Raw genomic sequence first — 12,188 nt, forward strand, 5'->3', positions numbered from 1 at the left:
AACGCGAGGCCTGCCTGTTTTATTACTGGTGTATTTTACGGGAAAGGCCAGGAGATTATGAGTATCTTTTTTTTTGCTGAAGAATCAGTTATATTATGAAGTTGGGTTGTGCCAATTCTAAAGGGTAATGGGATTAAAACGTAGTGGTTTTAGGTATAGGCCTAGTTTGTTGACTAGACAGTAGCCCCCTTGATAAATAAAAAAAACACAAAAAACGTTGTTTTTTTGGTTTAGGCTTAGTAAGACCTACAATATTGATCGTTTTTGTATATATTTGTGTTGTTTTGAACAAATAGCGAGGCATGTTCCACCGATAGGCTTTCTCTCATCTCGCCGAAAAATAGCCGACCGCAGCTGGACGCTCCGGAGTCTACGGATTTGTCAAAAACAGAAGTCCAGAGACGCAACATGTTTGAGACTGGGGGAATCCCTCTCGTCCTTCTCGACGTAACCTGCCTTATCCTCGGTATGTAACCTACGTACTTACCATGTTGTTGGCAGTGTCAAGTCCTATAGAGTTCCTGTTCTGTGAGAAGTTATTCTGCACTAGTCTACTGTAGCCTATACACCAGTTCTATTGGAGGTATCTCTTTATTACGACTATTGTAGTCAGTCTACATTATGCCAATAGGTGCATGGGTTACTTTTATCTAACAGTAAGTGTCTAAGTCTGTGAATGAATGGGTGTTATATTCCACTGCTGACCTATTCCACTGCTCACCCACTACTAGAGATGTTGTGGTCAATAACACTGTTATAATTAAGCAATAAGGCACGAGGGGGTGTGGTATACGGCCAATGTAGTACGGCTAAGGGCTGTTCTTTAACACGACGCAACGCTGAGTGCCTGGATACAGCCCTTAGCCGTGGTATATTAGCCATACACCACAAACCCCAGAAGTGCCTTATTGCTATTATAAACTGGTTACCAACGTAATTAGAACAGACAGTAAAAATGACTTTTTTGTCATACCAAGGCTTTCAGCCAGTCAGCATTAGGGCTCTAACCAGCCGGTTTATAATAGCATACAACACACAGTATGGATGTATATTATAAGAACTAGGGCCACAAGTTTTTCCTGACCATGTCTTGACCAGGTAATAACTTTGTGTTCTAGTTTTAGCTACAGTTGAAGTCGGAAGTTTACATACACCTTAGCCAAATACATTTAAACTCAGTTTTTCACAATTCCTGACATTTAATCCTAGTAAGAATTCCCTGTCTTAGGTCAGTTAGGATCACCACTTTATTTTAAGAATGTGAAATGTCAGAATAATAGTAGAGATAATGATTTATTTCAGTTTTTATTTCTTTTATCACATTCTCAGCGGGTCAGATGTTTACATACACTCAATTCGTATTTGGTAGCATTGCCTTTAAATTGTTTAAATTGGGTCAAACGTTTTGGGTAGCCTTCCACAAGCTTCCCACAATAAGTTGGGTGAATTTTGGCCCATTCCTCCTGACAGAGCTGGTGTAACTGAGTCAGGTTTGTAGGCCTCCTTGCTCGCACACGTTTTTTCAGTTCTGCCCACAAATTTTCTATAGGATTGAGGTCAGGGCTATGTGATGGCCACTCCAATACCTTGACTTTGTTGTCCTTAAGCCATTTTGCCACAACTTTGGAAGTATGCTTGGGGTCATTGTCCATTTGGAAGACCCATTTGCGACCAAGCTTTAACTTCCTGACTGATGTCTTGAGATGTTGCTTCAATATATCCACATAATTTTCCTTCCTCATGATGCCATCTATTTTGTGAAGTGCACCAGTCCCTCCTGCAGCCAAGCACCCCCACAGCATGATGCTGCCACCCCCGTGCTTCACGGTTGGGATGGTGTTCTTCGGCTTGCAAGCCCCCCCTTTTTCCTCCAAACATAACAATGGTCATTATGGCCAAACAGTTCTATTTTTGTTTCATCAGACCAGAGGACATTTCTCCCAAAAGTACAATCTTTGTCCCCATGTGCAGTTGCAAACCGCAGTCTGGCTTTTTTATGGCGGTTTTGGAGCAGTGGCTTCTTCCTTGCCGAGCGGCCTTTCAGGTTATGTCGATATAGGACTCGTTTTACTGTGAATATAGATACATTTGTACCTGTTTCCTCAAGCATCTTCACAAGGTCCTTTGCTGTTGTATTGGGATTGATTTGCACTTTTCAAACCAAAGTACGTTCATCTCTAGGAGACAGAACGCGTCTCCTTCCTGAGCGGTATGACGGCTGCGTGGTCCCATGGTGTTTATACTTGCATACTATTGTTTGTACAGATGAACGTGGTACCTTCAGGCATTTGGAAATTGCTCCCAAGGATGAACAAGACTTGTGGAGGTCTACCATTTTTGTTTTGAGGTCTTGGCTGATTTCTTTTGATTTTCCCATGATGTCAAGCAAAGAGGCACTGAGTTTGAAGGTAGGCCTTGAAATATATTCCACAGGTACACCTCCAATTGACTCAAATGATGTCAATTAGCCTATCAGAAGCTTCTAAATCCATGACATCTTTTTCTGGATTTTTCCAAGCTGTTTAAAGGCACAGTCAACTTAGTTTATGTAAACTTCTGACCCACTTGCATTGTGATACAGTTAATTCTGAGTTAAATAATCTGTCTGTAAACAATTGTTGGAAAAATTATTTGTGTCATGCAGAAAGTAGATGTCCTAACCGACTTGCCAAAACTATAGTTTGTTAACAATAAATGTGTGGAGTGGTTGAAAAACTAGTTTTAATGACTCCAACCTAAGTGTATGTAAACTTACGACTTCAACTGTATAAGCTTATAACCTGTAGCCTATATTGTATTTGATCATTCAGGCCCACAAGGTTTATTGTTGATTTGAATATAGCCTTCTGGTTGCATATTAAACAAGAGAGTCAGAGGGGTAGATATTGGGTTCAGTGGGGTTCAGTTATTACATTTTACCACAACATGATCATGCCATTATCCATAGTGTGTTTTCTAAAGTGTATGTGAGTAATTCTCAAATTGGGGTACATTTCCTATCCCTTGACTGCAGAGATGGAGTCTTGATCTCGTGGTCTTGATCTAAACGCAGTCTGGATCTGGGTCTGAATAGGCTTACTCTTAATGTAGGGATTTGACGAAAGGGTCATCACACCAAAGCACAGGGTTTTGGAGGTTTGGGTTGTTTTTGCCACATTTTTTTGTGTAACTAAAGATGGTGCAGGATTTTGTGATTTTGTGTGATGAAAGACACAGGCAGGCTAGTCGAGCAACGATGGAGTCAAAACCGGAACTCTGTGAAAAAAACAAGACCCAGACTAGACTCAGGCCAACCATCTTAAAACGTCATAAAAATGATTTTGTCCCTCCGGCTTCCATATTTTAAAAAGCAAGGTTCTCTAGCACTTTTGTGTTGTCTCACCTCTACTTAGTCAGATAACTCAGACAAGTCTTGTCAAGACATGGTACTCAGTGGCATTAACCACGTGAGTTGCCAGACCAAGACCCTGACCTAAATCAGGGTTTTAAGACTAACGCTAAACTGATCCTTCTTCTGCCTAAGCGCAACTTGGAGTAAGTGTCTAGTGTAGCATATCCCACCCTTTGTGATCAATTAGAAGCAGTCAGAATGTTCAACAAAGGATGGCACATGGTGTCCATACTCCCCAACATGACAGGCTCTAATCAAAGACCTGTGACTGCTACACTCTTAGAAAAAAGGGTTCCACAAGGGTTCTTCAGATTTCACCATTGGATAACCATGTTTGGTTCCAGATAGAACCCTTTTTGGTTCTAGGAAGAACCCTTTTGGGTTCCATGTAGAACCCACTGTAGAAATAGTTATATATGGATGCCAAAAGGGTTCTAGTATTGGGAGAGCCAAAGAACCCTTTAAGGTTCTAGAGAGCACCTTTTTTTCTAAGAGTGTAGTTAACTCATTTAGGCTGGAATCTGCCGACAGGGGTTGAATGTGCTTTACTGGCCAGAATCAAGATAGAGCAAGTCTGGTCGTGTAACCTGAGTGATTCAAATAGCAAATGCAGTTACAGTAGCTGTGAAGAGAGGAAGTGGGTTGAATAGAAGGGGATTTTAACAAACAACAAACCTAGTTCCAACTTACAACAAATGTAGTTGAACTTTGAAGCTGATGAAGACTAACACTGTAAATTGGGAATAGTGGGTCATAGTATATATAGCCTTCTGCTAGGCAGTGGTGTAAAGTACTTAAGTAAAAATACTTTCAAGTACTACTTAAGTTGTTTTTTGGGGTATCTGTACTTTACTTTACTATTTATATTTTTGACAACTTTTACTTTTACTCCACTACATTCTTAAAGAAAATCATGTACCTTTTACTCCATACATTTTCCCTGACACCCAAAAGTAGTCGTTACATTTTGAATGCTTAGCAGGACAGGAAAATTGTCCAATTCACGCAATCATCAAGAGAACATCCCTGGTCATCCCTACTGCCTCTGATCTGGCGGACTCACTAAACACAAATGCTTTGTTTGTAAATGATGTCTGAGTGTTGGAGTGTGCCGCTGGCTATCCGTAAATAAAAAATCATGCCATCTGGTTTGCTTAATATAAGGAATTTGAAATAATTTGTACTTTTACCTCTACTTTTGATACTTAAGTATATTTGAGCAATTACATTTACTTTTGATACTTAAGTATATTTAAAACCAAATACTGTTTGACTTTTACTCAAGTATTATTTTACTGGGTGACTTTCACTTTTACTTGAGTCATTTTCTATTAAGGTATCTTTACTTTTGCTCAAGTATGGAAATGGTGTACTTTTTCCACCATTGCTGCTAGGAGAGACTGAATGAGATATCAGGACACGGAATTCTACTGCCACACTTTTAAACTATTTATTTTAGCATTTGCTTTCACTGACCTGCATTCACTACTCCTGGGCCACAGCAGCACCCCCACATACTCTTCTATATCTTTCTGTTAGTGTTGTTGAGAATACCAGGCTTCTGACATTTTTTACCAATTGGTAATATCCCATTGGTATCCTATTGTATAGTTAGGCCTAGGTTTTCCATATTTCTCTTGGTAAAGGCCTAATTGTTGTGGACATGTTGTGGAGTGTGAGATAGACAGAAATCAGATGAGAGCAGAGTAGCGTAAGAGAGTAATCCACTCTGTTACAGGTGAATTGGACTGTGTGCCTGAGTGAGTCAGACTGAGTGGCAGAAGCATTTAGACATCCATGCCAATGTAGCACATAGGGATGTGTGAAACTTACTCCTCAGCTTGAAGTGTCCCCACTTGTGCCACCGAATAGCTAGCTTTTCGCCAGCTGCCGACTGGTAAGACGCTTCAGGAACGCAGTCACGTGTGCTAGCAAGGCAGAGCTCCTGGGTTCGAGACTCGGTGTGAGCTGAATCAGGAGGAAGGGGTACTCGCTAAGCAAGCAGCGTGACATCTTTTACACCAGCATCTCCATCAAATCATGTTATCGCTAGTTAGATCAGCTAACCGACTAGCCTGGTTGCCAGTCTGTTTCAGAGAAGTAAGGCACGGCTCTCATTAATTTTAGAAACAGGTGTTGTCTGATTTTCCTATTGTTTTTGGCCACTTATGGTGGTTGATGTGCTGTCCACTTACTTCCTGGACTCTTATTATTTAGTAAATTGTTGTGTCCCTCCTTTATTGTATTGACTTTTACCTTTATTTGTTACCTTGGCCATGAGTGGGCTATTTGGGAAGGTGAGAGGGAGGTCAGGGCAGGAGAGAATGGTATAACCAAATCAAGTGAAAGCATGAACAAGCATGCCTTATTTGCATATTGATTTGTATCAGGTTTTGCCTACCAAGTTCCTTTCTCCTGTGAAGGTTTGGTCAACAGCGTGTTTTAAAGAATTACAGCAGAACCTTAAAAGTATGTTTACAAAAGCTAGTTTGAACTAGGAGACTATTGCTGATTATCTCTATCTTTCTTTGTCTATCTCTCTCTCCAGTTGGACTTCCCTTTGTGATCCTCACCCCTCAGCACAATCCCTTCAAAAGGGGTTTCTTCTGTAATGATGAGTCCATCAGATACCCCCTGAAAGAGGACACTATATCCTACCAGTTACTGGGGGGAGTCATGATCCCTTTCACACTGATTGTGGTAAGTCATTACTTCTGCCCTTTTCTCAGATGTTCTCTTCAAAATATCATCGGAATATCAGGTAATTGTGTTTTAAATGTTTATGGTAAAAGTACAATTATATGAGACAATATGTAAGTATATTCGATTGACCTCAGTTAAAGATGACTTCTCTTGCTTTTACAGGTAGTCAGTGGTGAGTGCCTTGGCGTCTATATGAGTCGTATCAAGACCAAATCATCCTTGGGGACTAACTACGTGGCGCGCATCTACAAAGCAGTGGGCAGCTTCCTGTTCGGGGCTGCTGCTAGCCAATCACTGACGGACATTGCCAAGTACTCGATTGGTCGTCTGCGTCCCCACTTCCTGGCTGTGTGTAAGCCTGTGTGGGACCGTATCAACTGCGTGGCTGGAGGCTACATCGAGAACTTCACCTGTACCGGGGACAAGAACATGGTGGATGAGGCCAGGTACAGTAGAGGGTTCCTAAAGTTACATCCCAAGAGAAGATATTGCTGCAAAATTGAGACTGAAAAACTCTAAACTCAACTGGGAAATGCAAACTCGAAAGATGTTTGTGATGCTGTAAACCCAGTTTCCCCTAATCTTTTTTGTCTTTTGTTTTACAGACTTTCTTTTTTTTCTGGTCACTCATCCTTCTCTATGTACTGTATGCTGTTCCTTGCAGTAAGTATAGCAGAGGGTATAGTGTGCTCATTGTTACAATAGTTCAGTTCTCTCTCTGTCCCTAAGCAATAGCTCCCTTTCATGATGTTGATGGTGTCCTTCTGCCCTATCTTGTAGCTGTACATCCAGGCCAGACTGCAGACAGAGTGGGCCAGGCTCCTGAGACCCACCATCCAGTTCTTCCTGATCGCAGCGTCCATCTATGTGGGGCTGTCGCGCGTCTCAGACTACAAACACCACTGGAATGACGTACTTACTGGCCTCCTGCAGGGGGCGATAGTTGCAATACTCACGGTGGGTAGCTAGCTATAGGCTATTGGTTCCAAACCAGTGTGCCATGAGGAACTCTCATGTGTGCCGCAAAACTTTTCCTAATCTGGATAGTTTTTTTAACACTCACTTATAAACGTGACCTGTGGAATGCACATGGAATTTTGATTTGGGAGCACTAGTGCCTGTCAGACAATACATTAAATGGCACATGGTTACGTCTGTATCGTTGTTTCAAGTCCAGTGCGCTCAGGCTGGTGTTACATTTGTATTATTTGAGGGGCGCACATCACGAGCAAAGTCATCTGTATAATTTTACTTTGTCTGTGAAAACCATTAGCTCAGGCAAGTCTGATTAAGCTTAGCCAAAGGCATTTAGTTCTTAATATATGGCCCTGGGCATAGCTATACCACAGCCTCTGCCATAGAAACAAACAGAGCATGGCTTTCAGTCCATGACTGCACCTTTACAATGCAAAAAAACACTTGTCTGTAGCCCAAACTGTTCAAATCTGAAGAACTATTTTACCAGAGCTACATTATTTTCTTTCTGGCACAGATTCGCTATTTCATCTATAAAAAATTTTGCCACAGAAAATAGATGATTTGCAGTATGGATCAGAGGAGATGGCAGTCATTACCACTAAATACATTAATAGGAACATTTTAGGTGTGCCGCAGAATTGTATATCCCATCAAGGTGTGTCACTGTTCAAAAAAGGTTGGGAACCACTGCTATAGGCTATAGACACAGGTGGGCCTGGGCACTGGCCCAGCCAGATTGACAACCGGCCCAGCCAATTAGGGTAAACACGTAAAACAAATTGATAGTCATTGTTGTAGTTCATTATTCACATTGACACAGGTAGCTAGTTAAATGCATAAGAGTGGGCACCTTATGTTTCTGCATGGAAGTATATATGATCAAACCATGTATTACCATTCCCTTAGAGACAACATCATTCATGTTTATACTGTTCACTGCAAGTAGTTTTCTCCGTTTCAGTCTCCATTGTATTAGAAATGCTGTCCTCTCCTCTCCCAACACAGGTGTTCTATGTGTCCGATTTCTTCAAGACGCCTGTTGATCCAGTAGAGATACCAGTGGAGATGTCCCACCCCAGTCTACAGGACAACCCTGCTAATGGGAACCACTATGGAAGCACAGAGTGAAGCTTTGGCTACAACATGGACAATGCATTGAGGACAAGTAGCATGTTAAGCTAGCTACAACTACCTGCCATCTGCTACAGAGGACTATGGTTATTTATTTAAATGCATTTCAGGTCATTGGCATTGACTGTCGTGGAAATATCATGTTGCCTGACCCCTGAAGACAGATGTTAAGTCCTCTCAGAGCCAATGATCTTGCCTATGTGTGTTGAGCTAACGGTCCTTGTATTCAATTCCTGGTCTTTGTGTGCAATTGCGCTGTGAGGTCTGAGCTTGTTGGAACGGTTGTGATTGCATTGGTTTGAGGATTGTGTTTGAAATTAATGAAATTCAAGATTGTTACAGTGAGTAATGAGTGTCCGTGTGTAGCCTGGCCAATAATAAGTATTACACCTGTGAATGAAATACCACGACTGTCCTAAAGCTTAAATGAAAGTCAGGAGACTTACTGAACTCTGAAATTATGTACTGTATATTTTTTTGAATACTGCCATAGCCAGATTGTTGCTGACACTTGCTCAAAGCTCACTGGAAACTCCTTACAAATGTGTCCAAGAATAGAAATCATAGTGGCAAATACACAAATTAATTTTTGCAGTTTGTATGCAGACGTACTGTTGTAAAAACTGTGTTTTGAGCTTTTCGGAAAACAAGATGCTAGCTATTGTGACACGAATAAAGATGGAATTCCATTTTGGTACTTCGGTACAGGGAATAGTAGTGTGTCTGAGACACATTTTGTGAACTGTAGAAGTGTGTGCGTTGTTTAGTGAGATCCAAAACTATACCGCAAAAAGCCTGGGTAGGCTTCTTTTGTTATTTATTCAACCTTTATTTAACCAGGATGTCCCATTGACATAAAGTATCTCTTTTTGAAGTAAGAGTTAGGTGGGGCCCAGAGGCCCAGGAGGTAAGGCAGGGTGGGCTCTAAACACAAGGATCATATTCCTTTTCCTAATGCTCCTCAAGAGCCACAGTACAGACTTCAGACAAAAATATAGAGGCGTACTCACCACAAGTCTGGAACTACATATTTGTGTTCTGTCTCACGCTCAGCTGTTGTGGGTGGGTCCTCATCTTTCAGCCACACCCATAGACATAATGGACATGCAAATGGTAATTAAATCATCTTCAAATCAAACACATTCTTATGTAACATGCACCATAGTCCTCTACTAACAACTGCTGTCAGTGCTTAGTTGCTGTCCAGCAACTGCTCAAACAGTGAGGTACTACCATTTCTACTATCTGTGTAAGCTAAAGGCTTTCAGTATGCCGGCCTGCTCTCTCCAACTATTACCTGTTGAGTACTCAGAGAAGGATGTTATAGCATGGATTGGATACCAGCCTGATCCCCTGCAGAGGATCTGTTTTAACCAGAGAGAGTAAATCTCTCAATGCCATGTCTAATTACAGAGAGTTATAAGGTTAAGAGGGGTTTCTCCTTTAGGGCTCTCCTCTACCCAGTACACAACTTTCAAGTCCCATTACTGGGGCCAGGAGTTTTCCCGACCGTGTGATCTCACCAGGAAAACTCTGGGCCCTAGTTATGGGACATAATTGAAGCTCAGATTTTCTCCATTGTGATTCTCCATCACTTCTATTTTGTGTGACAGGAGGAGCCATTTTGTTCCTTCCAACAATGTTCTATTCCTCTATGAATCAGCATCTGATGTTCTAGAGGACAGCATCTCTTACAAAGCTACAGCTTTATACTAAATAATAATGGGTGACCTATCAGAGAATGACAACAAAGAGATGATATTCATCATATTCAAAGAAAGGGGCAATCCGCAGTTGCTTCAATAATTTTTGTACTTATAAATGAATGATAAATACCCATTTATTCTTGAAGAATATAACTTATAAATGCCTCATGAGCTTAGTTTAACTGTTGTTCCCCATCAGAACCAAAAATATAAAGTTGTTTTACTCCAATGTTTGTAAACACCATACATTTAAACAAACTGTATAGCCTCAAAACATGGTTAAAACTATGATTTTGATATCATCGATGGTCAGTCCTTGTATCAATAGCTCTCAATAGTCTATGAATTTGAGAGTGGTTACATTTCTCCAGCCCCCTTGATCAGCTTTTTACCAAAACAGTTGTGGTGTCGCCACTTTATTGTTTCAACTGCAGATTGGTCCTTTAATTTCTCTGATTCAAAGTTATCATGCAACTACAAAGGGTGAGATACTGCATACAAAATCTATTGGATAGAAGGAAATGTAATGTTCCCCGTATGATGTTCATGTGAAATGATTACATGACAAATACATTTATGTTCATGTGACTTTTGAATTTGGAAGCTGACTATAAAAGCTGGTATTATTTAATTGATTTAATAAAGGGTCAAAACTGCTGATCTCATGCCTCAGCTGATACCGGAGAAAGGAGATCTTTACAACACTACTATCTCTCTACTAGATTAACCAGTTGTTATGGTTAAGCAAGTACAGTGGGGAAAAAAAGTATTTAGTCAGCCACCAATTGTGCAAGTTCTCCCACTTAAAAAGATGAGAGAGGCCTGTAATTTTCATCATAGGTACACATCAACTATGACAGACAAAATGAGAAGAAAAAGAAATCCAGAAAATCACATTGTAGGATTTTTAATGAATTTATTTGCAAATTATGGTGGAAAATAAGTTTCTCAATACTTTGTTATATACCCTTTGTTGGCAATGACACAGGTCAAACGTTTTCTGTAAGTCTTCACAAGGTTTTCACACACTGTTGCTGGTATTTTGGCCCATTCCTCCATGCAGATCTCCTCTAGAGCAGTGATGTTTTGGGGCTGTTGCTGGGCAACACGGACTTTCAACTCCCTCCAAAGATTTTCTATGGGGTTGAGATCTGGAGACTGGCTAGGCCACTCCAGGACCTTGAAATGCTTCTTACGAAGCCACTCCTTCGTTGCCCGGGCGGTGTGTTTGGGATCATTGTCATGCTGAAAGACCCAGCCACGTTTCATCTTCAATGCCCTTGCTGATGGAAGGAGGTTTTCACTCAAAATCTCACGATACATGACCCCATTCATTCTTTCCTTTACACGGATCAGTCGTCCTGGTCCCTTTGCAGAAAAACAGCCCCAAAGCATGATGTTTCCACCCCCCATGCTTCACAGTAGGTATGGCATTCTTTGTCCTCCAAACACGACAAGTTGAGTTTTTACCAAAAAGTTCTATTTTGGTTTCATCTGACCATATGACATTCTCCCAATCCTCTTCTGGATCATCCAAATGCACTCTAGCAAACTTCAGATGGGCCTGGACATGTACTGGCTTAAGCAGGGGGACACATCTAGCACTGCAGGATTTGAGTCCCTGGCGGCGTAGTGTGTTACTGATGGTAGGCTTTGTTACTTTGGTCCCAGCTCTCTGCAGGTCATTCACTAGGTCCCCCCGTGTGGTTCTGGGATTTTTGCTCACCGTTCTTGTGATCATTTTGACCCCACGGGGTGAGATCTTGCGTGGAGCCCCAGATCGAGGGAGATTATCAGTGGTCTTGTATGTCTTCCATTTCCTAATAATTGCTCCCAAAGTTGATTTCTTCAAACCAAGCTGCTTACCTATTGCAGATTCAGTCTTCCCAGCCTGGTGCAGGTCTACCATTTTGTTTCTGGTGTCCTTTGACAGCTCTTTGGTCTTGGCCATAGTGGAGTTTGGAGTGTGACTGTTTGAGGTTGTGGACAGGTGTCTTTTATACTGATAACAAGTTCAAACAGGTGCCATTAATACAGGTAACGAGTGGAGGACAAGGGAGCTTCTTAAAGAAGAAGTTACAGGTCTGTGAGAACCAGAAATCTTGCTTGTTTGTAGGTGACCAAATACTTATTTTCCACCATAATTTGCAAATAAATTCATATAAAATCCTACAATGTGATTTTCAGGATTTTTTTTCTCAATTTGTGCGCCTCAGTTGACGTGTACCTATGATGAAAATTACAGGCCTCATCTTTTTAAGTGGGAGAACTTGCACAAT

At 41.2% G+C, this 12,188-nt stretch overlaps 1 protein-coding gene across 1 annotated transcript; it reads left to right on the forward strand.

The window, feature by feature from the left end:
* On the forward strand, positions 1-8,917 carry LOC311141008 (phospholipid phosphatase 1-like). Its single transcript, XM_084176287.1, has 7 exons — positions 1-124; positions 297-466; positions 5,940-6,091; positions 6,257-6,540; positions 6,700-6,757; positions 6,875-7,051; positions 8,078-8,917. Exons 1-7 carry the CDS (start codon positions 96-98, stop codon positions 8,198-8,200), a joined length of 993 nt encoding a protein of 330 aa, XP_084032413.1. The 5' UTR covers positions 1-95; the 3' UTR covers positions 8,201-8,917.
* Positions 8,918-12,188: the final 3,271 nt, after the last annotated feature.

Source organism: Coregonus lavaretus (genome assembly GCF_964263955.1).
Source record: "Coregonus lavaretus genome assembly, chromosome: 14".
In the NCBI taxonomy this organism is placed as follows: Eukaryota; Metazoa; Chordata; class Actinopteri; order Salmoniformes; family Salmonidae; genus Coregonus; species Coregonus lavaretus.

Bases quoted from the DNA above. Each gene is read 5' to 3' on its own strand.
- LOC311141008 (XM_084176287.1), top strand. From the start codon at position 96: ATGAAGTTGGGTTGTGCCAATTCTAAAGG. The intron at 6,758-6,874 runs GTAAGTATAGCA...CCTATCTTGTAG, and splicing joins ACTGTATGCTGTTCCTTGCA to CTGTACATCCAGGCCAGACT. The intron at 7,052-8,077 runs GTGGGTAGCTAG...CTCCCAACACAG, and splicing joins CGATAGTTGCAATACTCACG to GTGTTCTATGTGTCCGATTT.